General features: G+C 40.7%; 1 protein-coding gene across 2 annotated transcripts; it reads right to left on the bottom strand.

Moving 5' to 3' along the window:
* Positions 1-114: 114 nt before the first annotated feature.
* On the bottom strand, positions 115-26,421 carry nup93 (nucleoporin 93). 2 transcript variants are annotated; one of them, XM_022749894.1, is made up of 22 exons: positions 26,265-26,421; positions 24,604-24,786; positions 23,531-23,648; positions 11,921-11,983; positions 10,279-10,407; positions 9,536-9,610; positions 8,496-8,588; positions 8,201-8,340; positions 7,880-8,012; positions 6,902-7,059; positions 6,631-6,796; positions 6,256-6,349; positions 3,895-4,086; positions 3,673-3,799; positions 3,384-3,456; positions 2,532-2,576; positions 1,509-1,625; positions 1,255-1,373; positions 1,045-1,162; positions 739-822; positions 507-635; positions 115-297 (listed from the first exon to the last, which is right to left on the bottom strand). In XM_022749894.1, the coding sequence occupies exons 2-22, from the start codon at positions 24,780-24,782 to the stop codon at positions 187-189; spliced, it is 2,463 nt and encodes an 820-aa protein (XP_022605615.1). In that variant the 5' UTR covers positions 24,783-24,786; positions 26,265-26,421; the 3' UTR covers positions 115-186. The 2 variants fall into 2 exon arrangements, with proteins under 2 accessions (XP_022605615.1, XP_022605616.1); XM_022749895.1 differs by having other exon boundaries at positions 26,335-26,396.
* Positions 26,422-27,540: the final 1,119 nt, after the last annotated feature.

Genomic DNA, 27,540 nt, shown 5'->3' with positions numbered 1-27,540 from the left:
TATAAAGACGTATCTGTTGACACACTGATGAATATAGTGGCCTATACAAAACAAAATGGCAGACAAATGAGTGTGTGTATGATTGTGTATCCAGTAGTGTGTGTGTGAGTGTGTGTGAGTGTGTGTGTGTGTGTGTGTGTGTGTGTGTGTGTGTGAGTGTGTGTGTGTGTGTGTGTGTGTGGATGTTCAGTTCATCAGTAATTCCATCTGCACCAGTCTTGCGTTGGTGTCCCCGGCCATGTTGTAGGGAATCATACCAGCAAAGGTGATCAGGGCTCTGGCCTGGCTGCGCAGTTGCTGTTTAAAAGACATTTGAAGCGTTAACATGCTGCCACTAGAAGAACAAACTGCTTCTGTACTTCTAAATGTGTATCACAACAGAGATTGATTGGAAATATCTATCTACATAAAGTCCAGTCTTGATTTGACTCTTGATTAATAAAGCACAATTCACACATAAAAGGAAATTCAAAGAGCTTCAAATGGACTAGATTCTGGCCTCTCACCATGTCTCTGTCCTCTATGGTCCTCTGTGGTCGTCCTGGTGTGCCCGCTGGCGCCCCCTTCAGGCGTTTGTACTGGGTGAACAGGATGTTCATGGTGGCCAACAGCACCTCGGACAGGTTGTGCCTCACCTGGAGACACAGAGGAAGTTTAGAGAAAGAGAAAAAGACAAAAGCTGCGTGTCGTGAGAGAGTCTGAATGTGCCTTTTTTGAGCGTTCAGAAACCGATCCCACCTCATCACTGAAGTTCCTGAAAGCCGCCACTCTCTCCTCTACACTGTCCTGACTGAGAGGGAGGAGCTTTAGACGCTCCATCACCTGACAGAGAAACAGAGAACATTAACAAAGGAACTGTATATGTATTCAACACGGTATCGTCAATACAATATAGTAATCAGGGTATCACATACTAGATGTATGACAACATTTTATTACAACCTGATGGCTGTGAAATGACTGATGATGAATGTACTGAACAGAGGGACTTTGGGCCAGTTCTTCACATCAGCCCCCTCCCTATACGATCACAGCTGTACTCACGTCATAGGCTCTGTCGACGTGACCTGCGTGGTACTCATCAAAGAATGTCATCAGGTCTAAGAGCAGGTAGAAAGTACTATCGACTGACTTCTCTCCTGCTATGCCTTGAGAACGATACCTGCAGTGGCAAGAGAAAACCATTCAAGGTTTATGCATTTACAGGATGCTCTTGACTTGATTCAGACTAGTCCACGGTGCATGTGTTGTTACCTCTCAGCAATGGCCACTGCAGTGTTTTTTAGCCTCTCCTTGTTGGACTGAGGAGCGCTGACCTGGGCGATGACCGGACTCAACAGTCTGTTCATCAACTCCAGCACCTTGTCCGGGTTCTACACAGACACAAACAAAAAGAGAAAAGGACAGGGGAGGTGAAAGTAAACAGTGAATGGATTCAACAGCAGTTCTTCGCAAATATTGTGGCGCAGCATGTGGATGCAAAGGTCACCAAGAAAAGGTCTGCTCACCTTGGCCAGCTCGAAGAGTCTGACTGCCTCCTCAAACAAGCCCTTGTTCTCTGCCTCTAGAGCCACTTTACTGATGATAGCTCTGGTGTCCCCGGCAAACTTATCTATGACTCCAGGCTAAAGAGAGGAGGAAGGGAGATCAGAGTGAGACTGAGAATACTACAGAGAATACTGTTCTACTTCTGATGGTAGCGCAGAGGATCAGTGGACTGGTTTGATTTGAACAAAGAAGAGAAATTTTAACAGTCTAAAATGGGGACCTGTTAGCCTTAGTCAGAATTAAATGCCTGTGAGCCGGTTCATGGTGAAGAAAGTGTTTTGATTATAACAAGTGCAAGTGACAGGCTGACTAACACTTCAGCAGCCACCCAGCATAGCTCAACAAAACTGCCATTCGTATGTATGTATGTAACAGTCTTACAGTCATATACTGTAAAATACCAGCCTCCTTTAAAGGTCTATGTATATACAGCAGCATAAACCAACACTGCAGTCACAATTTAACATCCCATGAGTTCTGTAGTTGACGCACTGTAGAGCAACCCTCGACTGAAGAGTATTCACAAGACTTTAACAATGTCAGACTCCGCACGGTGTGTCTGTCATGTGGGTGGGATGAAACATGCAGCGATTTGAATATGAGGGGGGGAAATATCACATCTTACAGAGTTCAGCAAACACTGTGAGAAATGTCAAGAAACTTTGGAAGCAGAGGCTACAATGAAGCTTTGTGAAGAGCTTTTTGATCCATGACAGTGTAACAGAGCACTGCTAAATGGGGAAATGTCGAAACATGTGGGAGGCGTGTTGAACAAAGGGAAGATTTCTGACCACGTCTGACTGACTGAAGCCGTCAAATAGAGTGAAGAGAGGAGTGACAGAGGAGAAATGTGAAGCAACAATAGAGAGAGAGAAATACATGGCTGGAGAGCAGGTGAGAGGTAAATGCAAGCAATAGCAACACAATAACCACAGGAGAGATGGGAGGAGGACTTAGAGCGACCAAAGGCATAACCTGCCTACCTTCCTGCTGCCGTCCTTCTCTAATCTTCCCAGCAGCATGTCAAACTGTAAAAGAGACAAAGTCAAAACAACTATATCAAAAACATGTAAAGTTTACACTGTGACAACAGGGAAATACTGTAGGTACACCAGTAGAATAAAATGCAAACCAAGACATCAGCCCTGAAATTTATTCATCGTTGTTATTTATTTATCAAAGTCAGTTACTTTTGAAAAAAAAAAAAGAGGTTTAGGTTCAACTCTGTGGTCATTTTGGAGAGTGACGTCTGTGGTGATGTTTTACTGTATTGCATTAAAACTGAAAGGTTTTTCCACACCCACATTTTGTCCACTTATATTTACAAAGATAAAGAACAAAACATCTTGCTCAACCTATGTTTAATGATGGTCTAAGTCCAACTAGTACAAAAACAGTGACAATACTTTCATTACCAGTAGGTGTATAAAGTGTAGCAGTATTTTGGCCACATTTCTATGTCCATTCAAAATTGGTAGTTTTACTCGATTTGTTTGCAATAAGTCTCATTCTCCATCTAGTTTTGTTTTAAGCCACAGCCCACCTGTCATTAATTTATGTTATCTACATCCTGATGTTGATGAAATGATGATGATGTAATAACTGCACACGTCCGATGTATAGGATGAGGCCAGAAACACAGCAGAGCAATTACATGGAAATACTGTGACCCTCTTAAAAGAACCAACGCTCTATAATAGCTCTTTGCTGGGGTGCAACTGTCATCTAGTGGGCACTTGGTATTGGCTCCAGCTGTGTTAACCGTGCTCACAGGGGTTAAAAGACTGTATAGGCATCTTCTCCAGAGGGCGTTGGTGTAAACGTGGGTCACTCACCTCTCGACTTTCGATAACAAGCTCACTGACGCAGCGCATGAACATGTTTTCTCCCTGGCTGTCCTTCTCATTGCTGCAGAAAGACACATACAGTGTGAATTACAAGCAGGAATTAAAGTAATTATCATTTAATAGAAGCTATAACTGAATCTGGCTGATAATGTTTATCATATTATTGCCTCTCCCTTCACCAACTATCTGTATAATATGGGGTGAAAAACAAACAAACCAACAAAAAAAATCACCGAGCAGGATGTGCTTGTGAGAGTGAGAGTGTGGGATTATTTACCGTAAGAAGTAGAAGTACTGCAGGGCTTCCCGTGGATCAGTGGACTCAAACTTGCGAGTGTAAAGCATGAGCAGGCGGATAAAGTTGAGGCGGCGCACCATGGGAGGATCCCCAGGCTCCTGACTCACTACACACAGAACAGGTGAACACAATTGTGTTTAATCAAATTGTTTTTCTCAAGTGTCTTCATTACCTTCCAAAATGAAAGGTGATCACACTCACACAGCTGAGCGCTTTGGCCGGACGACTTAAGCAGCAGCCGTAGCTCGTACAGGACCAACGCCATGTGCACGGCATGACTCCGCAGTCTCTCGACACGAAACAAGAAAGCCACCGCCGCCTCAAACTGAGCCGTCAGGAACAACACCTGGAAATACAGGAAGGGCTGCTGGCTTGCGGAGAAATGGGACTCCCCTGTTGGACAAAAGAAGTGACAGAAAGAAACGTCACGGGAAACCCTTTAATAAAAAATAAAATAAAGTATTTCTGTATTAATTAAACATGCAGTTCACGTCCATGTCTGTCCAGACTCATATAATATACATAGTGAAGACTTTGAGGAAATTTAATAAAAAGGTATTAAGTGCATTTTTTGATTTGTGAAATAGGGATATATAAATAAAACTGATTTGACTTGCCTTTGTTAATCTTGTTGTTGTTGCTCTATACAATCACTACAGTTTCAAGGTGAGCACCTAAGATTAGTGTCACAAAGCACTGAAGTGTAACCGCCATCTAATGACACCAGTCTAACTTTGTCAAGACATACCATGTCAAATTTTGATAGTTTCTACGGCAACTAACATGTAAGAATTATTTTGAAAACATTTTGTCTAGTGCAGGTACTTAGTCATCAAGTTTACTTTTTAATTATAATTCTTAATCCTCTTGCTGGCTGAAACTTTGGGTAGCAGAACAGGGTGGACCATGTCAGCCATTTTATAGCCTTATCTCAGACTTACAGCACTTTAGTTCAAAAAACGAGAGCGTATGAGAGAAGAAGAGAGAGAGGGAGAGAGCACTGAAGAGAGGAAAAAGGACGAAGGAGGAGAGATAAGAGTGAGGGAGTGAGGGGGTGTTGCAGCAGAGTGCACAAACTAGAAATGAGAAAGAACAAATGCGCATGCGAGGGGGACAACATGTGAAAGAGGACGAAAATCAGTGGGAGGAAGGAGGGAAATCAGTGGTGCAGGTGTGAGGAAAAATAGGGATAAAGAATAAAAGGAGAAGACCGAGATGCAGCAAATGAGGTACAGAGAAGCGGAGAACAGACGAGGCTGCGGAGCATTGGCAGTATGTAAGAGAAATAAAGAGAGGCTTTGGGCTTTACATCCTGCTGTGAAGCAAGATGGAGGACAGCGAGGGACATAGTGCCAGACAACTGAGGGAGCTGCGCAGCAGGGAGAAAACAGAATGAGGCTTCAGGCTGTATTTCCCACTGAGCAAAGGGAATTGGGAGAGGGGACTTGGGAGAGGGTGAGGGCTACGGAGAGAGAGGAGTGCTGTCTTATCTGAACGGAGCAGGATCGGCCTGTGGAGAAGACAGCACCCACGGGAGAAAACTGTGCTTTCTGAATCTGTGGGAGAGAAGGCCTAATGCCCTCATGCTCTCCTTTTGTATGCGTTCGGAGTGGTTTAAGTGGGTAGCTTTATTTTGAAATGAAGTGAGGTGAAGAATCAAGGTCAAAGTCTGACAAGCTCATGCTTCACTTGAGTTTTCTGTCATTCAAATGGCTGTTGGGAGATGTTGCGAGAACGACATGTTTACTCTGTATTTGCATTCGTGACATTAGGTGGAAATTTAAGTTTTCGAAACATAATGATCACTCAGCCTCTCACACAACTACTTCCATCACCTTCCTTGTGTGCAGCAGCATGACTACCTTCAAGGAGGGACTATTCAAAAGTGTGCCCCTTGTCCTGTCTTGTAATATTCATTGTGTTGGAACATCAAGGACACTGAGCTCTCAGAGAGAGGTGTGGTCAGGTGACACATTGCACGTCCTAGTTTGTTTCAAGCATACTGAATTCTTATGATTAATTTCTTTTATCCAATCTCAGTCCCACATGAGTTTCACCTACAGCCGTTTCCTTCTACTTCACTGAAGGTATTTCAGAAGACCTACAGAGAGACAAAGTGGGAGGCAGCAGGTGACTGGCAGCCGTAGCACCCAGCTGAATCATAAGAAGAAAAGATGAGCAACTGTGAAGCTATTTCTACATTTCACACTTTAAAATCAGTTCACAAACAAATTCCCGCTCTGTTTTCCTCAAACTCATGAACTTTTGTTCCTGTGTACTATGCCAAAGCGCTCTGAATTTGCTACAGCTCTGAGTCACTCTGGCTGGCTTGTTGTCCATAGCAACAGCTGCTGAGGCTCATGGGTTCTGTAGTATTTAGAGCTGTCCTACAAACCAAACTGAAGAAAAAATAAGATGATTTTTCAGAAACAAAGCTGAAATATTCATAGCCGTTTGCTTAAGTGCTGTTAAATTATCCAGGAGACTCCTGTGTTTCTCTGTTGAGGAAATTTCTCAAGTGAGAATTTACAGTAGGGAAACGAGATGGAAGCCGTTACATACCGTAGTCCTCCAGCAGCTGTTTCTGTAGCTGTGGCAGGGTCAGTCTGTCCTGAGGAGAGCTGCTGCCGTCATCATCAAAACACACCTGGTTCAACTGCAAGGACAAAACAGGGTACACACTATGTAAACTTTGGCTCAAAGAAGACTTGCTTTACTAAAAACAAAACAAAGAAGTGAGATAGTGGATCTAATCTAAACTAAACTAATCTAATTAAATCTAAACTGCATATACGTGCGAGCTGCTGGACATTTGAATTTCCCCAAGGGGGTGATTAAAGTATCTATCTAACTATCTATCTAGATGACCTACACTAAGGATTGCCAGCAGTGATGCTTTGGAACTAACTATGTTTTTAATGGTTTAGTATACTGTACCTTTAGCCAGAGGTAGTCTTCAGTCTTGTCTGCCACCTCTCCATGGTTATCACTGATGTCACATTTTCCAATCAGGCAGTAGACGGCTCTCTTGTAGGGGTCAGCGCTGTTCCTCAGCACTCTGCGGTAGTGGAGACGAAGCTTGTTCTCTGAAGTTGGGGAAAGGCTGAAGAGAGGAGACAAAATAAGATGAGAGGAGAAGGAAGAGATTTAAATACAATTTGAACTTCCTTGACCTATATAGACATCACAACATAAAAACTGTTTTCACCGTCTGTCGGGGCTGTTCATGTACTCCTGGAACCAGGTCTTGAAGTCTCCCAGCTGATGTTGCACTCTGTTCACCACCTGCATGGCTGCATTCAGGTCTCCACAACGCAGACAGTAGTAGATCACAGCCCACACTGGGTGGCCCTCTATCTCCCCGTCCTGTTGCATGCACATACATTCTTAGTTTCTCAGCATAAATGTCACTTTTGGTTGCAAACAGGGCATGACCAGGATTATCATGTTAGTTACATCATTTGTGCAGTAACTGGCCTCCACAGGAGTTTAGCAGGAAGCAACTATGGACAAAGGGGAAGCCTCTGGGCTTACTCCAGGCCTTTACTGTAATAGGAAGGCATTTTAACTCTGTCCTTGGCTCGTTGCAAGTGTTTGCAGATGAAGCCCTGAGGCTTCTAAATTGTCTACAGTTCACCAGTTTAACTTCTAGAGCACTTTGCATTCACCTGTAGTTTACTACTTCATAACTGTGAGCACCCCGTCATTCTTACTGTTGCCTTTGGAAATGCAGGCAACTATACTTTGGTAAACCACATGACCCTATGGTCAAAACACTGCCACTTCTCATCAATCAAAAATAAACCAGTGTAGGCTGAATGTGTTCTGGGCACTGTCGGTAACTACACTATGATAGCAGCGGCTGACTTAACAAACTACGCTGTTTTTGTAGATGAAAGCTTGAAGAAAATGTTTCATCTTAGATATTTTTCTGATAAATGAATCAAGTCATGGTCATATATATCAGCCAGCCAGGATATCATTTATTGTAGATTAGGATCTTGATATTTAGCAGTTATATGTTCTCAAATTCACTGTTAGTGGGTTACAACTGGCAGGTTTACCAAAGAGCTTGACAGCTGGCAAATTTGGTTGCATTTCAGCTTTAGCAAGTAGCCCGTCTGTGTGGTGCAGGTGATGGTTTCATTTACCCAAAAGCATTCAAAAGTGTGTGTGTGTGTGTTACCTGCATGCCTGGCAGCGGTCCTGGTAGTTTAATGTTGAGGAAACTGCGGACTAGTTGGTACGTTCCTGGCACCCCTCCTAATTGGGCCTGATGGAGGTTCCCAAATACTGTCACCATGGTGTAGTTTTTGTAACTGTGAGGGAAGAGACACACACACACACACACACACACACACACACACACACACACACACACACACACACATATATATATAGAGTACATCGCCATGCTGGAGTTAAGCTTCATTTTAGACTACTTCATATCCACCAACCACTGGACTTTAGACTTGATGAAAACAAAAAAAAAACCGAGCACAGTTACCTGTTCTCAAGGAAGCTGAGCGCCTGATGTACAAAGGCCATTTGCATTTCAACTGAAGTGCGACTCTTGAGCGTGTCTTTAGCTGGAACCAGCAGCACATCCGTCATCTGCTTCACCATCAGCCACATGTCTGATACGTTCTGAAATGAGGAGAGCGGGAAGGGCACAGGTACGCGCACAGAGAAGACACATGGAGTGACAGTAACCTATATTTTCTGCAGAGGGCAAAATTGCTACATCTGAAAACAATAGTTAATCTTATGTTGACAGCAGATGTGACAGTCAATGTTCTTACCTTGTCATCCAGGCTCTCTGCTACAGAAGCACACAAGTCTCCCAGATTAGGCTGAATGTGACCATTTACTATCTTCTCATTGAAAATGTAGATCTGAGGGAGACATGGGCGGTGATAAAAGAGGAGAAAGAGAAAAAATAAAAAAGGTCGTTGATCACAGTAGCTCCCAAAATTTTCAGAGTTAGTTTCCACATCTGCAAGCTAATGTGAAAGAAAACTCCATCCTCGGGCTCACGAGTAAAAGCAAAAGCTATGACCATCGAGTGAAATGGTTCACAACAAAGAACAAGAAGAAAAGGATCAAAATGTTTAAAAGGTCATCAAAGAGGATAACGAAAACCAGGCAAATGACTCCGCATGCGATGTGTCGACACATGGTCAGAGGAAAAAACATTTAAAGTACTGCGTCATATAGAAGATCAGAGACAAACACTGGGAGCGAAAAGAGAAGGTCAGACAGGATGATGAGGAGGGAGCGATGGTGGAGAGACCTAGAGACATAGTGAGTGAGAGAGAAAATTGCCCCTCTAACACCCAATCAATCAATATGTTTGATCTGCTACTTCCTGGCTTGCTGTGACCCCATTTTAACTCAACAATCAAACTAGGCATTACAAACAGTATGACACATCTGTGTTTAATTCACTTTAAATACAATTCAAGGGGTGGATTTTATTTTGAAATCATCTGAGTGTTGTGCAGCAAATTAATTTCAAAGATGAACAGGAAGCTGTCACGACCAGATATATCATCTCTTTTACTATATTAACTATGGCAGTGTCTTCCCTTAATTTCCAAATTTTGTCACCGATGATTATTTTGAACAAAATAATAAAAAAAAAAAACTGATGTTTGTAACAGTTTGTAACAGGAACTGACCGATAAATCAGTGGATATTTCTGACTTTGACGCCCCCCAGTGGTATTCTCCATCAAATATAAATACTGTCCACACTAAATTTAATCATGTTTGCTGAAATTTCCTGTCCCTGCCTTGGAGTTTTGATGAACTTCAAAATGATTAGACCGAAGGTGACTCACCTGTCGTCCGTAGGCCACCTCCACGCTGTCCAACGCACTCCTTCCTGGAGCTGTCACTTCACTCACAAAGCTGGGCTATAACAGACAGATGCCACACATGACTTAATAGACACGCTGCACACAAGCAAGTGGCAAGTTAAATACAATTAGAAACATCAGTGATACTGTCAGTTGTGTCTAATGTGACATTATCAATTAGCATCTAATTGAAATGAAATATTAATCTTCTTTTCTTCATGCTGCATATTCTGCATTTTGAAAATCTTTCCAGCTCAGACAGACGGACAACAGTGTCTCCCTGCCTGTTGTCCAACGCATGCTGTCATATGTTCCCACAGGATGATACACAGGACGGAAGACTTTTACTTTACTCAGGGAGAACATTTCTTCTGCCCTCTTCATTATTAAAGAGCAACAGTGGTGGACCTGCCATTTTCTCTTAGAAAACGTATTCATTTTTTATGGCATATCTTGTTAAACAGAGGCGGGGTTGTGCGGGGCTGCGTCCAAGAGGCAGTAAATTCTGCCTCAAATTAGCTAACTTATTGATGAAGTATCTTCCCAACAACAGAAGCTATGTTGCCTTGAGCAGGGGGTTTAGCCTCCAAAAATCCCTGCAGCAAGTATTCTACAAAATCTAAACTAGCTCTTGTCCTCTGAGGTGTTTAGCAGACTCCTTTGGTTTTGTCCCCTGTAACTAAGGTTCTTCCTCCTAAAGCAGCTCTGCGTCATGTGTCCTGTACCTCCACATCTTGACTGAAGTCCAGTGCGTCTTCTCCTGCTCCGAGTAACGTGTGCAGGACTCTCTGCTTCACCTGCTCCCACTGGACCAGCATGGACTCACGATGATACTCCTCAGCCAACAGGAACGTCTGAAACAGATGAGGGTGGGAAACAGGTATCCGATCACACTCAGCGCATTACAGCGCGCAAGTTCAAGGGCATCCCTACATTTTGTGTGTTTGCAAATGACAACAGTCATTTTGAGGCAGCAGGTATGTAAATGACAGTTTAGCGGTGTGTTGCCGTAAACAAACTCTTGTCCATATATGTATAACATAATACCTTGCCTCATATGCTAAATATCAAGTGATGAATTAATGCACCTATCTCCAATGTCTTGAGATGTGCCTAAATTTTTGTGGTGATTTTAATTTGCTCAAGTTCTACAGTGAATAAATACTAACAAGTGAAACATTCTGTGACCTATTGATGTTAATTGGGCCTATCTATGACACACACACACACACACACACACACACACACACACACACACACACACACACACACACACACACACTAGATTTAGCAGCAGACCTCAGTCAAGATTGCACTACTCCACCAGGACACACTGCAGCCTATTTTAACTCTCCACAGAGACTCTAAGTGAGATAATGGGAACGTGAGATAATTGAATCTCCAGCTCAGGGAGACAGAGATCTAGACTAAAGCCACCATTTACTGGGTTAACTTGGTCACTGCCTGGATGTCAAAACTTTAAATATTTCTGAGATGAAAAAGCTAGAATAGGTCAAAAGATATTTAACATCCAAAAAAGATGTAAAATTTAGAGGTGATTTAGAAAGCGTTTTCACTACATACATAGTTTGTCCACCAGAGAGCACCGATAAGTTCATCTTTCAACAGTAACATGTCACGGTCAGTATTGGCTGATATATCATTATACGATTTAGTTTAAATGTTATAGTGGCATCGGCCTTAAACATTTACGACTGACAGTGATAAAAAGGCTTTAAATTTAAATGAGATCATACTCATTTCATATGGTTGCTGTGACACTGGACGACTTGGACTAAATTGGTTATTTTTCTGTGGTGTAAACGCTACAGCAGTCAGAGAGAAATCTGTAGGAACATTTAACATCCACTTTCTTTTAAATCTTCAGTGCATTTGGTTTTTCCACTCATGCACACAAGTCCTTTTTCCTCTCTCAGGGAGCGGAGAGAGATAATGGGAACAGCAGCTAATTAAACACAGGGCCTATTAGCTCTGCACATCAGGGAAGCCATTTCAAAACTATTCCCTAAAGGTTCACACCAGAAGGACTTTGAGATCACAGCACGCAGAAATTACTACAAATTTGGTTTTTAAGTGTTCCTATATTGTGATGTGCTAATGTTCATGCGTACTACAATGCTAATCTGAATGTGAGTCACACAACACTGTATGTGACTAGAGTCTAATTACTGTATCTTGTCCTTTAAAATTCAAACATTATCACGGTAAAGAATGAAAAATAATGGGAATAATATTAATATGTGGGCTTCGCAGGCCTGTCTGTATTTGAGCCGTGTCCCTACACCGCAGGATTTAGATTCTGTAATCCATCTGTATCTCTTTTTCGTCATGAGACAAAATACTGACCCTGCGGCGAGACTCCTCAATGGCTGACAGGAGGGCGTTGTCCCTCTCATTCTTCAAGAAGCCCTGTGGACGAGGCAGAGGCAGACAGACAGAGAGACAGACAGAGAGAGGGGTTGATACACAGTAACACAGTGACAAACAAAGAGGGAGAAGAGACAGGAACAGAGAGAGAGAGAAAGCAGGAGATATTAGTTCAACTGGTGAGGACAAAATGAAACAGCGATAAACTGCAGCAAGTTCTAGAGGGACAGATTTAGCAGGCGCACCATCATTTGCTCTACGGGAGACAGAAACAGCGTCTCAATTTTCCATCCTATTTTCTTTGCCCTTCTCAGACATGTGCAGTCTCATGCACTGTCAGGATTAGTCAAACATATGGTCGCCATTTTTATCCAGATGTATAGACAGGCCAGAGCGGTGTCGATGCTTTTCACACACCACTTTGCTATGAGACAGCAGTCATCATAGCCTCCATTTTGATGTCAACTCAAGATGGCTGCCGCTGCATACATACTCCGCGCTGTTCTGGCCCTGTTGTATGAACATGGTAATTATTCACATCTTGTTCAACTGATAATAAAACTACTTATCTTATACACAAGATCTGTGCTGTCAAGTGAGTAAGTGGTACTTATGTAACAACTGGAGTATACAGGAGCGAACATGATCGAATTGTCTCTCCTCTACATGCAGACACATCAATACGAATCCTTTACGATCATGAAACCGATGAAATGGAAATGTTTTTGGTTTTTATCTTTGTTACTATATTTGGTATAATGCCAGATGGAGACAAAACTGAATGAAAAAAGTGCACTGAGGTCATTTAACTGCATAATAGACCTCAGTGGCATGACCTTGTCTAAACTGGTTTGGTCAAACATGAAAATGTTTTAATGCTTTGAGGAAAAAGGACCATTTAAAAAAAATCAATAAATGACAATAAATATGTGATTATCTTGCATCATAAGCAAGATTCATATTCAGTAACATCACCAATCCCTTAGAATCATGTATAAGAACGATAAGATCTGCACGTTTAATGTTTCACTAAAATGTTATACAATGCTGTTCACTGGCTAAATAATTATTTTCATTATTTATTAATCTAATCTTTTTTCAATTAATCATTCAGTCAGGTATCAAAAATAAAATCATGACAATGTTGCACAATTAACAGACCTACATACAGTATTAATGGGAGCACTTTTGTGGCTGCAGAAAATATACAAAAAGGGAAACAAATTAATTAGTTCAATCAAAGAAAACAATGAATTAAATTGGACTTTTCATTTGGTTTTCCTTTACTTATTACAAGGACATTTCACTCCCTAAAAGACTTAGGGACTTAGTATTTATGACATTTAGCCTAATCTGGATTTTATAGATTTAATATTTGTCAGCGTTGTTGACTTACAGGCCAGAACACCATCTAGGAACTGCTGTGTGAAAATTTTTTCCCATGATGTTAAGTAGTGCCACTCCTTACTATGCAAGAAAGATGTGCTTCTGCTTCTGACATAATAGCCTCTTAAATTGGCGGAAAGTTGTTCCCTTTACCAGATAATGGCATATAAATTTATTGGTGACATTTCTGGCACCATGTGTCTTTCCATCTTGAGCATGTAGGATCATTTTAGCTTGTAGAATAATCACCTGGTAAGAGACATAGCATTTGTCAAAGCCAGCTAGAGATTATTCTTCTCTACAGGGATGTGGGTGCTCTTGGCACCCCTCCTCCTTGTATCTCTCCTCTCATTTCTCATCACCTCTCACTTGCACCTCTATTCTCCCACCTGCTCATTGCTCTGCCCACTTGAGTCTCATTTCCACCCCTTCCTTTCTTTCCAAGCTCTCAGCCTTCACCTCTGTCTGTCATTGCATTCCTCTCCTTCTCCTTCACTTTCATCCTTTTATCCTGACAAATCAGGGCAAACTGGAAGCAGAAAAGCCAATACCAAAATATAATAGAGTGACCGATAATTACTGCATTGAAAATGAAACCTTATGAAAGCTGGAAAAGTGTAAGGACACTCTATGATCTGGCTGGGTCAATTAATCTGCCCTTCATGAATTGTGCTATATCAAAATGCAATTAAAAGCTACTCTTGAACTGGATCTCCAACTGAAACTGAAATTGATAAAATAATCAGAAGCTTTTACATGTGATGATCTAAAAACCCTGGTGCTTTCCAGGGAAAAACCATCTTAACATTGTCTGGTTTTGCAGGACATGACGTGCTTAGTCCAACCTACCTTGCTGCTGCAGCAGCAGGACTGATGACCAGGACTGAACAGAATGTTAATTATAATGTATAGCTTGTAAAGTAAATTTGGATTGATTTCATTTGATTCCTCACCTGAAGAGACAAATGAACCAGCTACATTTGATACTGCTTGTTAAACAATGTCTTTTTAACACTGTTTGTGGATTATACAGATCCAACCAGGTAATCTTCTGTCTATCTATAACAATGAGTTTAACCATGTCTATTATGACATCTACAAAACCACAGAAGAAGAGGTGCTATCACCTGACAAGAGCAGTGGTCAAAGTACCAGTCGCAGGGATGTGTCGCACAAAAAAAAAAAGGAAGTCTGACCAAGTCTGATATTCTGCTGCGTAAAAATAGGACACTGATGCATGCTGTTGCAGCATGGTTACTGCAGGTGTGTGGATTTACATGGAAAATAACTGGTGGCTCTTTTTTCATGTCGCACTGCACTTGTGTGCATTTCGAGCCAGAAGCAAGAGCAGTTTGTTTCACGTCATACATTTTTCTTCAAGGTCCTTCACAGACAGAAAGACATGAACGACTGTGTGCCTTGCTCAGTCGTAGTGACAGCAGATTTCTAGATCTAAGTGGGTTAGTAATGTGCCTTAAAATTAAAAAAAAAAAAAAAAAAAAAAAAAAAAAAAAAAAACTGCACATTCAGGTCACAAACAGGTCAGACACTCACTCATGGAGAAAAACAATTAGACTAGTCAAGTTTCCTTATGCCTTATCTTGAAAACCGAATCAGGGTCTGAGCCAATGTAGGAGGACAGTGATTCAGTCAAATACGTATTTTTAATGTGGTGGGACAATGCTACAGGGGGTTCTTGCATGATATTAGTATCTTGGTAATCTGCTGACGGCACGACGGACAAAAGTGTTAGTGAAAGCTTTCGGTTTTACAGTTGCAAAACTAACATTACCTGGAATTTGGCTAAAACAGTCCAACTTACTGTCTTGGTGAAATGCTAAATTGTATTAGTCTATTTGAACCTATTAAGGAGGAAAATAAGTTTCTGCCTCCTCCAATCTGCCCGTTTAACCCTTTAGTCCATTCCTCATACCCCTGGACCCCTCCCACCCCCGTCTTTCTCTCTCTCACTTTTTTCCCCAGGAGAGGCTGACAATAGGTTTATATTTAACCACTCTAACCAGAGAAGAGCTCAGGTCAGCGCTCACTGGAGAGCTGCACTGGAAAAGGGAATAGAATAGAATAGAATAGAATAGAATAGAATAGAATAGAATAGAATAGAATAGAATAGAATAAAATAGTTGTAACAAGAGCTTGTGGTATGTATCTACTACAATACAAGAGAAGACAGTTAGAGAGTTTTTTTAATCATGGTGATGACTCTGTTATTCCAGTAAATTGGAGGAGGGGAAATGAGACGGACATCTTTTCCAGAAAGAGACGGGGGGGTGGGGGTGGGGGGGGCTGCACTTTCCAAACGGCTCTAAAGCAATGGCGGCACATTGAGTAACACTGAATGACTCTGCTCGGCAGTCGGCTCAGCATTTTTGTTTTAACTGGGGTACAACAGGAGGCAACAATTTTTCATCGCTGTCATTTTGGCGTGGTTGCCAGCCGCACTTGCACTGCCAGTGACTTTGCCTATACAACATTTTTTGTGCCAAATGTAAACTGACAACTTAGCCAACAGCAGTAGCCAAAATTCCCATTTTGTCTGAGATACAAATGCTCTTCCCTCGTCACGTCTTTCTGCCTCAAAGTGTTTGGATGATATTACGGTTAATAAAATTAACAGCGACAAACAAAGAACTGTCACTGATTTTAGCTTTTACTTAAAAAAGAAGCACATGTCAAATGTTTTTTTGGACTGTTACTAACTTTGGATATTGTCCCCCCCACCCACTTAAGGATCACGTTTCAGTGGAGAAGCTTACCAGTCTTACAAAATTTTGAGAAGATTTAAAAGCTTTATCACAGACAGGCATGAAATGATTGTTGCTAATTTCACAACTGCGATGTAATTTTGATTAAAACAATATGCAAGATTTGGCATCTTATTCAGTCTGTACCCAACATTTTTCCCACTGACTAAACAGTGTCGACGCTTCAATTCCTCCTTGTTAAAAATAAACACAAAGTAGAGGAAAGGGCCGCGGTGAAACATTCAGACCGAAAAAAGAAGACGTTTTGGCAGAACACTAATGCGTGCATATCACTTTCTATGATCAATTCAGTACTGGGCAATAGGTGTATCTAAAGATGTACATTTTCTGTTGCCCCACCCCTGTCTTATGTATCCTCAGAGATCTGCAACCCACTGTGAACACCCACAGCCTGCTGGCCAGACAGCCCAGAAGCTTCTACAGGAACAGGAACACAGCCACAAAAAATAATTTAATAACTGGTGAAAATTCAGGAAATACTCCATTGCTGTTTAATACAGATATTAGATATTGAAGTGGGTAGGAAGGTAAAACTGAGGACTAATCTGCCATCAATTGAAAAATACAACTGAGGGAAGTTTCAATCTTTGTCTCTGTCATATATAATTTCTGTCATAATGTGCAGATATTAAAAAATAAATATGTATCTATCTATATATCTAATATCTAAAAATACACCCTACTGTAAGCCAAAGAACATACATGACCATTTCTTTGACAGTAACATAAGTACTTCTTTAAATTTATACATTTGGTGAATGTGTGTTTCCACACACACACACACACACACACGTTAACCTGTACGCATGTGTTCATCCTCTGTGCCAGCACACACAGGCCCTCCTTCAGGGAGTCTGATTTATCACTCATTCGATATGGCTTTATGCTTATCACACACACTAAGAGATACGGTGTGTTTCAGAGATACAGGGTCATGAGGAATCTAAAGGCTACATAAGGACACAGTCAACGAGCAGTTAAAGAGGAAATAAGGGTAAGAAACCTTGTTTTCTGTGCCAGTCATCATGAAAGTAATAGTGGGAGGCTTTCTGTCCTTATTTGCCATGACACAATGAGCTGTCCACTGGCCGTGTGTGTGTGTGTATGTGTGTGTGTGTGTGTGTGTGTGTGTGTGTGTGTGTGTGTGTGTGTCTCAGAGAGAAACCCCACCCTTCACTCCTTTGCTTCCTGTGTAGCAAAAATATGTACGTAAAATACTATGGCATATTTTCACACATATGTGAATATATATATATATATATATTTGAGATAGTGATGGTTGATTGAAATCGTTTACAATCAATTTATACAATCGTCATCATTATCATCATCATCATCATCGCCATGGTTGCCAGCCATACACAATGTAGCATAACCAGATTAGAGGTTTAGAAGGACAGACAGGTGACAAAAAAAAGTCTGACAGACAAAGCACATGCCTGTCTGTGAGTGAGTGTATGTGTGTGCGTATTCATGTGTATGGGCAATACTCACTCATGCTGAGCGCCTGCCTGCCTGGCAGACAGACAGACAGATGAGAAGAGAGGATGAGACAAGAAAGAGTAAAAAAAAAATAAAATAAAAAAAAAAAAAATAGTTTTTCGTTTCTTTGTCTGCCCAGGTATCTGGGCTTTGACAGCCCAGGACACCTGCATCGCCCCTCTGCCTGTCCATCCCTCTGTGTCGCTGTGCCAGGGGAGTAGCAGTGGCCGCCATGCTGGGGCGTGTTCCCTGTGCCTTGTCGAGCCGGCATGGCGGTCCGCTTGCAGCCTTTCCCCGTTCGAAAGCAGGCCAATGACTCTTGCGCGTGAGCCGGAGAACCAAGTGGAAGTGCCACATCAAGGCTCACTGGAGGTGGTTTTATTGTCGGAGGGCTGTACCAACTGAGTGCTTAGACACAGGGGGGGATCCATGAGAAGGAACTATGGATTCATATAGAATATCAGTTCCTACCATCAGCTGACACCCCCTCACTCCCTCAGCCCTCATCCTCCACCCTCTCTCGCTCTCACTCTCTCTCTCTCTCTCTCCCTCCTTCACTTCATCCCAGCATCTCTGATGGCCCTCCGCCTCCTCCCTCCCTCAGTCCCACTCATTTTCTTCCTTTTTTATCCATCTATGCATCCTTCCTTTCTTCCCTCCCCCAGCTCAATGCAATTATAGTAATGGATTTTTTCCCCCTCGGTTGATGGCTTCCGACATCCTGTCTTGAAATGAGGCTAATCATGCTCTTAAGGGTCATGTTTAGTTAATGAAGGGTTTGGGAGGCACATGCGGGTGGGGGGTGGGGTGGGCGGGGGTTGGGGGGGCATTCCTATGTTCTGGCTGACTATCACAGCACACACAAAGCAAGCATGTTAATACACACTTGTAGTCTTGATCACACGGCATATACTCATTCACACATGCCAGAAAGCTGCTTTCATATGTGCAGGCCAGCACAGACAAGGATGAAAATGCATGCGCCACGTGCAGCCAAATCTACGCTACACACACACACACTCATTCATAAGCACATGGAGATACACTGTATATGCCAGAAATCGATCGGGGCTGACACAGATACAGACATGCAAACACAGCACACAACACACACATATCTTGTGAAGCAATGTCAGTACTGTTCGTCTATCTCAGCAGATGCTCTGGGCTTAGCCAACTGCATCCGCTGAACGCATGCCATCACTGCTGAGGGATATGTGTGTGTATGTATGGGGTTGGGGAGGGCAGAAGAAGAGAAAAGGGAGGGAGAGAAAGGATGAAAATGGGAGAGGGAGGAAAAAATCGGAGAGAAAAGAAGGTAAAGTAGAGAAGAAAGGGTGAGCAGAGGCAGCAGCTGAAAGAGAGTGAGGTGAGGAAAAGCAGAGAGAGATAGAGCCCTGGCAGAGAAAGATGGAACAGTGAAAAGTGAGACGAGGACACAGAGACGATAAAAAAAATTGCAGCCAGTCGCCATTTTTCTATCAGTATCGCTCTCCGCCTTCCACTTCTACAGTTTCATTTTTCTATCCATTTTTTCCAATGTGATATACTTTCTCAGATTTTTTCCTGTCTCTCTGTTTCACATTCTCTGTTTCTGTCTGTCATCCTCCTCTGTTTACCTTTGTATACATGACAGTAGAACAAATAAGCCCTGGTTGTCACGCATGAAACACAGCATTTCATCAGTGACAATTACAACACACAGAACATAGAGTACTAATGCCATACTGAAAGACAATAAAACAAGGATAATTGTAAAATAATCTACAATGTGGTGATAGCCTAAGGCACATCTGTACACAGATGTGTTATGTAGGATTAGGTTTAGGTGTAGAGAATTGGCTTTCCTGAAGATGAGACGAGAACAAAAAATGGTAAAAAAAAAAAAAAAAAAAAGAGAGAATCAATAAAATCTGTTTACTACCCAACCCTTTCTAGCATACAAATAATAGTGTAAAATAATAATGATTTGGACAATGTGGAACAAAAACAATAACGCGAAGATCTTCTTCCACTATGAATATATTAATACCAGTTATTTTATTTTTTGATTAATTGAAAATTGAGGCAAGTCCGAGGTGATGTCATCAGATGTCTTGTTTTGTTTCGTCCCACAAAACACTGCGTTAACTTCATTGTTATGACGAGGACAAGCACCAAATTCTTGCATTTAAGAAGCTGGAACCCTGAAATTTTTGGCAGTTTTATTGATAAATGACTTAAATTATGAATCAGGTTGACAAATCAATATTCTGTTGATTGATGACAGATCGTGTATCCATATAAGTGTCTATTTCTAAGTGATATCCATATGTTTAGACTGTGCAGAAATATGACTTCATAATGTTGATTAATACAACAGAATTGTGTACCATGATTCATGACGTTCTATATACTACCTGGCCACAAGAGTGACAACAACGAATTATACAATATTATTTCTGAAGTGTTTGGGCTATGAAATGATTTAAATTTGCTGAAGCATCCCATTGAATTATTTAAATAGATCTTAAACTTAAGAAGATCTTAAACATCTGACAAAGGGGTAAGATATAAAGAGAAACAGAAAAAATAACTCATTTAGAAATAAACAAAAACCATCTTATTAAATGTGTAGATAAGAAACATGGTCCATGAAGCGCTAAGTCTAGGGCTGTGTGCCTATACAGGCTTCTATAGTAAGATCTAGACTAATTTGCGCTCAACCACACATACAGACGCATCACTCACACACCAGTGCTCTCAGTACTGTAAGTGTGTGTGTTCCAGGAGACGAGGAGGCATTTATCAGCTCACTCATGCACAAACATACATACACACATTTATACAAGCGCACATTCACAAACACTGACAGCATGTTTGCACTGCCTTTGTGTCATTTCCTTCTACGGTTTCTCACCAGATACACACTGGTGCTGCTACACAATGAAGTTTGAGTACTCAAAGCAATAAGATACTATACACGGTAGGGTTGCAACAATCTGATACACATGATCAGTATTTGATTTGATTGATACTGACATTATTAGGTATTCTCACTTGCTTGTATTATTTTGCCATGCAGTTACTGTACAAAAGAATATAAACATACAATATTTCCTGAATGACAGGTGAACTCCACCGCCTCAAACTGGACATCGGAGAGTCTAACGATTTCGCAGTTCAAAGTTCAGTCTGAGTGAGGGAGGGGGGTATGCTGACATCGATCTTAGGGGAAAAAAATTCTGATATCAATATACTGGCCGGTATTCTTTATATATAATCTATATAATTTTGAGATATATTGAAAAGGGAAAATTATGAAGTTGTTGATTATTAACTTTTTCGGCAATGTATTTCACAAAGCAGTTAGCAACACAGTGAAGACTCTGCACCACCATCTGCTCAGCTGTGAAGTGGACTCTGCTACATGTGCTGCAGATAGTGCTGAGACAAACTATGTGATGACACCATTTCTAAATTGCCCCAAGCATCTTTTTCTGCATTATTTTCATATTGGCACATATCAGACAACGTACAGTATATGGCGATACCGGCCAATATCAGCTGATAAAATCGACCCACTGGTCGAGCTGATTGTAAGTATCTGATACAGGCCTGTTTTACAGCCCAGAGGCCCAAACATCTGACGCCAGGCTCTGCACTGCTGCATCTTTGAAATGTAATGTCATTCAAGAAGTTTTTGTCTAGTTGTATGTTTTTCTAGTTACCTTCCAGCTAGCGTTTATCAGTATGATACAGTGTGTGGGCATCTTCTTTGATATCAAAGTTTTAACTGATAGACCAATGCCTTTACAGTGTAATGAGTCTTGGATGGCAGAGAATGTGTGTTTAGTCTAGTGGAACACAGCTTATTTTTTTTACTGAAAGTGATGCTGTTGTCTTTTGTCCTACACCTGGTATGTCAATCTAATATCGTGCTGCTGTCTTGTAATATCTCAGTACCACTTAACCTCTTTTCTCTTCAATGTACTTAGTGATGTGAAGTGACTGAGACTCTGCCAACACAACGTTAAATGCTTATCTGTAGGAGAAGAAAAAGTCTGCTGTGATGCAGCGCAACGTTCTTCAGAACTTGGCTCAGTTTTCTCCAAGTGGTCTATTTATTATACACTAGAAGTTTTCCCTGTTATTTTGGTATTTCATACTGAACAGACATAGATGCAGATAAGGTAGATAAAATATTAGAAACACCTTTCAGTATAATGGAGTCCATTATAAAATCCTGTATCACAATACTCTGATTTAGCCATGTTTTAAAATACTGTTAGGACAAAAGGCTCATTATACCGCTGAAATGCAGATTTGATGGAGAGTTTTTCTTAAAGCCCATTATGCATTTAGACTATGACTGCATCATCTCCTGTTTAGTTGTCATTGTGTTTATGGTTGAATGAGCCACTAAGAGAAAACCTAAAAGGGCCATTGCATTCTTTTTTAGAGCAGTGTTATTTGTTTTAATAAAAACATGGATATAATATCACTGAATATACAGGCTTTAAAATGAATGCCAATACAGTGCTCCTATCTGTGCTGACTTTTATTTTATTTTGACCACCTTCCTGGAATCTGGTCGATCAAATGGAGCTGTGGTTTTGTCTGTAACACTGAACAAGATATAGTACATTTATACTGAAATCAAACTGTAATGCACTGTCTCCTTATAAACCAATAAGGGGAATAGAGCAAGTGCAGAGGGGGAGTGTGTGTGTGTTTGTGTAAGTGCTCTTCCAGTCAGTCAGTCAGTCAGTCAGTCAGTCAAACCCACACAGGCTAGCAGATATCCATTTGACCAAGAAGAATGAAAACAGATGAGTAAATGTAAAAGAAGGAAAGCTGGACAGAGAAAGAGAAATAAGTGGATACAATGAAAAAAAAAAAAAAGAGTTAAACTGGAGCAAACAATATTCAAGACAAAGAAACACTGACTGGTCCAATATGTGCTGCAGCTAATCAATACTGCAACTGACACTAGAATCATGTTTTTACTAAAAAACGAAGCTTATTTTAGGCATTATTCTTATTTTAATGCACATAAGATTTAACCAAAATGAGATTTAAGGATAAGGATTTAGTGGCACAGGGGAAACTGCTTTATGCTTCTGCTACTTTTCTGGGTTTACTACTTCCTGGAGTTGTCTGCTTATTGATTGCTGATCTTAATCAATCTTAATCAATCCTCGCTTCAGTTTCTTGATATATTAATTGAAGTGAAGACACCAAAATATGTTGAAAGCAAATGGCACCTTTTTTTTCCAGATTTAAGGCAAACACAAATTGACTGTATGACAGTATTTCTCCCACCATATGTCGACCAGGTGCTCATTAATCTCAGTCCATAATCAGATAATATTTCCACAGGAAGCAAACCTACCATTTTTTCATCTGCTGTAATTAAGTCATGATAATTAAGTGTCCGTTACCGCAAACACAACACTTCTTCCTCTCCCTGCTACACAATTAGAGCTCATCACTACATCTTTGACAACTGCAATGACCTTTCTCCACGGTCAACAAAAACAAAGCCTGCTAGTCAAGCTGCAAACGTTTTCCTCATGATTTATTCACTGAAGGGTCCCTTAATAACATTCAGTAACATTTCATCCTCCAGACCTAAACTAAGAGACTTTGTTACTGTTGCACTTACACTTTCTCAGCTGTAGCCAAGTAATATTATTTCTATTCCTTAGCCCAAAAACAAAAATGTATCCTCTGGTTAATTTGAATTACGTATGCTCAGCCAAAGATGGCTTCAAGAGCAAGTACCATCAATCGCTACCATTTTGACATTTGAAACAATATAAAATGGACCGTGTCCTTTTGACAAAAAAAAAAAATTCACTGGTTAGTGTTTCTCTAGTGAAACAATCAATACGAGTGTGATAAGGCTGCTAGGCTAGCAGCTATCTGGACTCATGGTCTGTTATGTCATTCATACCTGTATGTCAGTGTCTTTGACCGGCTCCAGGGGCTCAAAAGTGGTAGCAGCACTTAGACTTTCCAACCTCTGAGAAATGTGGAAGATGTCTAAGCCTCTGGAACCAAGGAGGATTGACCTGAGAGTGAGACAGAGAGGTGATGAGAATGAATGAACGTGACTGAAGGACTAAACTGAGAAACACTTAGAAAGAACTGTAGTTGTGCTTGACGCCCACAAGAGGGCGCACAAGGCTTTGCAACTATTGCAGTACTATAAAGATCACACCACACCAGCTCCATAAAAATTACTCAGGGTTTATGTTAAAACATTTATAAGGAAAACTAATTATAAAATAATGGTATTTATAAAATATTTAATGGGTGAAAATAACTCAATTCAACTATTTTACATGTTTCCTAAACTAAGAAGCCCATACCCCAAAATAATGTGCAGATGTGAGAGGATCATTGAAAATTACTTTAGTGAAATTAACTTTTTTTTATTCATATCAACAATTTGGCAGTTTATGTGCTTAATACTATATTATCCATGGCCACTTTAAGAATGTCAATGTCAAAATTAAAAGGTACAATCTTCAGACACATGACACAGAATCCAGGACAACAATGGAAAGATGTCACAAATATTTGGATTTTAAATATGCAAGGATCTATTACTCTAGAATGAAAAGGGCTGGTTTAAAAAAACAAACAAAATCAAATCAATCTTGATCTTTATTTGAATGATCCAATATCAATTCTTAAGATTCTGAGATCCATCTTTGTGTCTGGGTTTCTTCCCAGTGAACACACATCTGCACTAAATGTTATGTGTATGCAGTGGTTACTTGCTGTAAGGGGTTCAGTTAGAGCTGCATGATGTGAAAAATTTGGAAATTAAGTTATTACAACTTGCACAAAAAACATTATTTTAAGTTAAAAAGTAACAGACAATATATATGAACTGCCTTGAGTCGCAACAGACTGGTAAACTGTCGTGAGACCACATAGATTGTAACTGTTCTTCTCACAGTTTATGAGACTTTTGTGACTCAGGATGGTGACCACATGTGAACATGACATTTTTCTTACGCTTTTACGTCTGCAGCATCTTGTGATGTGCGCGTCAAGGTGCGCGATCGAAGCCTCTCTCCTGCCTGCTGGATCTCCTGGAGGTTCCTCTCAACGTGTGGCAGCTCTGACACTGCTTCCGTCTCTGCAGCCAGCTGCTCTGCCTGCTGGAGCAGCTCCCCAAAACCCTCTGCATCCATACCTCTGCACAGAGAGAGGAAGAGAGTGTAAATAAGTGAATACAGCAACAATATACTGGGACTACATCTAAATGTAGATGGAAGATACAGTACTCAGTGAATAGTGAGGTCAATAACTATTTTGGACAGTGACAGTGCAATTTTTTTGTCTTGTTTAGGTTCTGTGCTCATTGACTTAGCAAATAGTCTAAGAGTTGATTTTTACTAAGGTGTCTCACTACATTTGAAAAAAATCACAATAATTAAATATGAGCATTTTGCAATGTGATGAAGCATCATGATTTGCCAGGTAATTAATTCCCTGGATTAGCCAGAAAGCAGCATTACCATATGTTTATATTTTTATTTTATCTACAAACAGCTTCTAGACCTAATTTAATATCTTATGGATATATCACTAAATACAACATGATAGAGGGATTTACCAATATGGCCATCCCCTATAATTAGGTAAGTATTAGTAACTGTGAGCAAGTCAGGGCACAGAACACCAGTGTGGTACATGACAGACAACACTTGAAGAAAACCCTCTTTGACTTGAAGAATGAAATGAAACAGCAGAATTAACACAGAATGTTACAGACACATTTTGTCTGCTCAGATAGATGCAGCAGCACAAGGACCCCTTGACAAAAAGCTCAATGAATTTTTTTAGTGCCAATAAGGGCAATGTTCTCGAGCAGTTAATTAGTCACCTGCCTTGAGTGTATTTCACTTTCTGAAGACCATGGTGATGGCAGAAAGCCCCCAAACCAAGACAGAAGCAAAGACAACTGCAGCACAGGCCTGGCAGCGCATTACCAGTATATGTATCAAGAGCCTGCTGATGTTTGATGGTTGCAGTCTTTAAGCAGTCATTCACTAAGGAACATGCTACTAAAATCCAAAATATGATAACTTAATTTCAAGATTACTTATCACAAAGAACATTTGTATCTCAACCTCCATCCCCCAAAAGGGTCTCTTTCGTTACAGGTCACTGTACTATAGCCATTCATTTTCACAATAAAGGTATCAAGTATCAAGCACATGCCAAACAGACTGTGAATGAAATATATGTTGGTCAGCGTATTAAGGACATACCGGTAGCGGATTTAAACAGCTGACGTAAACAGACTGACACCTGCAGCCCGCGCATGGAGTGCCGTGGTTGTCAGAATAGCTTAGCGTTAGCACGGTGCACCTTGGTTAGCTAGGTTACTTCATGAACTCGCCTTAATTGTGACAACAGAAAGAGACCGTCCGAAAGGCAATTTCAGTTGCTGCAAAGGGCAAATAAGATGCCAAAGTCACAAATACTACAAGAACCTAATTTTCTTTCCCCTCCTTGCTTTGTTAGAATACTTCACTTGTCAAAATGAATGGCGCTCCAGAGTTAGCTAACAGGCTAAATGGCTAACGTTCACATGCATGCTCGCAGTTGAGTCAACTTAAATTGCTAATATTGTACTTCACACTGTTGGAAAGCGACATGCTTCATACCCGTTGTATGGGACGGATGTAAGTATGGTCCTGTCTGTATTCCTCTGGTGATGGTGTTTCCAGTTATTACCTCTTATTCGGTTTTGATTAGCAATACAACATGCACCAAAGTATATTATTTGGCCCGGCACTTCTGGAGTCGACGCTGATTGGATGATTCCCGGCCCAAACCGGATGTCACTCTTACTCGCTTATTATCATGACGTGACAAACCCCGCTGCCCTGCCTGTTGGACAGGAGGACTGGAAACCTACTGAGACGACGGTCCACAACAGTGATGTCAGACCTAAAAATCATGTCACTTACCAGAAACATGAACATGACAACTCGTGACACAGTCCAGGTTACTCACACACTAAAGCAGCTTGTTTTTCTGATTTAATTCCAAGACTCTTATTTTATCGATTACTTATAACGTGAATGTAGATTGTAGACTGGTAAAAAAGGTGACATGATACATTTTTTTGGTAGGAAAATTACAATACTACTTTTCCAGGTACCTTAAATGACTGCAGATTGTGCATGTGACTAAATTTGATACTCAGTGTCCATAACAGCAACATAATTCCTCCATCCTATATACCTGCATGACATGCACTAAACTGACTTTACAAGGTTGAGATATATTTTCTCTTTCACATTCACTTTGAACCGGACTCATAGTGAATCTTATAACTGTTTTGAAACAGTCTCTTAAATTGTAAAGAACGTATCTTGTCGATGTATATCTGAATCGATCACCTCACAACTATCACACAAACTGTTTACTCTATAAAAGTTCATGACCAATATGTGAAGCAATACAGCAGTGATAACAGTGAAGGCTAAATTACCAAACATACTCAGGTCAAGGGAGTTTAGTGCAATGTAGGTGAATAAATGAGTAGACAGACTTTATCTGTATGCTTGCAAAAGGTAACATATTTTTGTTTTCCCCTCTTGATGTTTGTGCCTCTCTATCAAAGCATCTCTTATAAGACTGTAGTTTATAATCCAATATAAGAAAAAACATCACCACCACCTTCCTGTTTCATGTATGGTAACAGTTGAAAATTGGTGTCAACATGATAGCTCTGCACACTCAGTATGTAATATTCATTAAATGTATGTTTATTTGTATTCTACATACACATTTATATAGAATATAAATTAAATTATATATTCATATATAGATTTACTATTTAAATTTTAATGTGCACAGCATTCACTTGTTTGATAACTAGGGGTCGTTACTGATCTGTCTGGGAGGTCCCCACATTGAGAAAGGGCCAGTCAT

The sequence above is a fragment of the Seriola dumerili genome, unplaced genomic scaffold (assembly GCF_002260705.1).
Source record: "Seriola dumerili isolate Sdu_G_001 unplaced genomic scaffold, Sdu_1.0 BDQW01000147.1, whole genome shotgun sequence".
In the NCBI taxonomy this organism is placed as follows: domain Eukaryota; kingdom Metazoa; phylum Chordata; class Actinopteri; order Carangiformes; family Carangidae; genus Seriola; species Seriola dumerili.
This window is presented reverse-complemented; position numbering and strand designations above follow the sequence as displayed.

Bases quoted from the DNA above. Each gene is read 5' to 3' on its own strand.
- nup93 (XM_022749894.1), bottom strand. From the start codon at position 24,782: ATGGATGCAGAGGGTTTTGGGGAGCTGCTCCAGCAGGCAGAGCAGCTG. The intron at 10,408-11,920 runs GTCAGTATTTTG...CATCTGTTTCAG, and splicing joins TTGAGGAGTCTCGCCGCAGG to ACGTTCCTGTTGGCTGAGGA. The intron at 2,577-3,383 runs GTGAGTGACCCA...TCTCTTTTACAG, and splicing joins TTGTTATCGAAAGTCGAGAG to TTTGACATGCTGCTGGGAAG.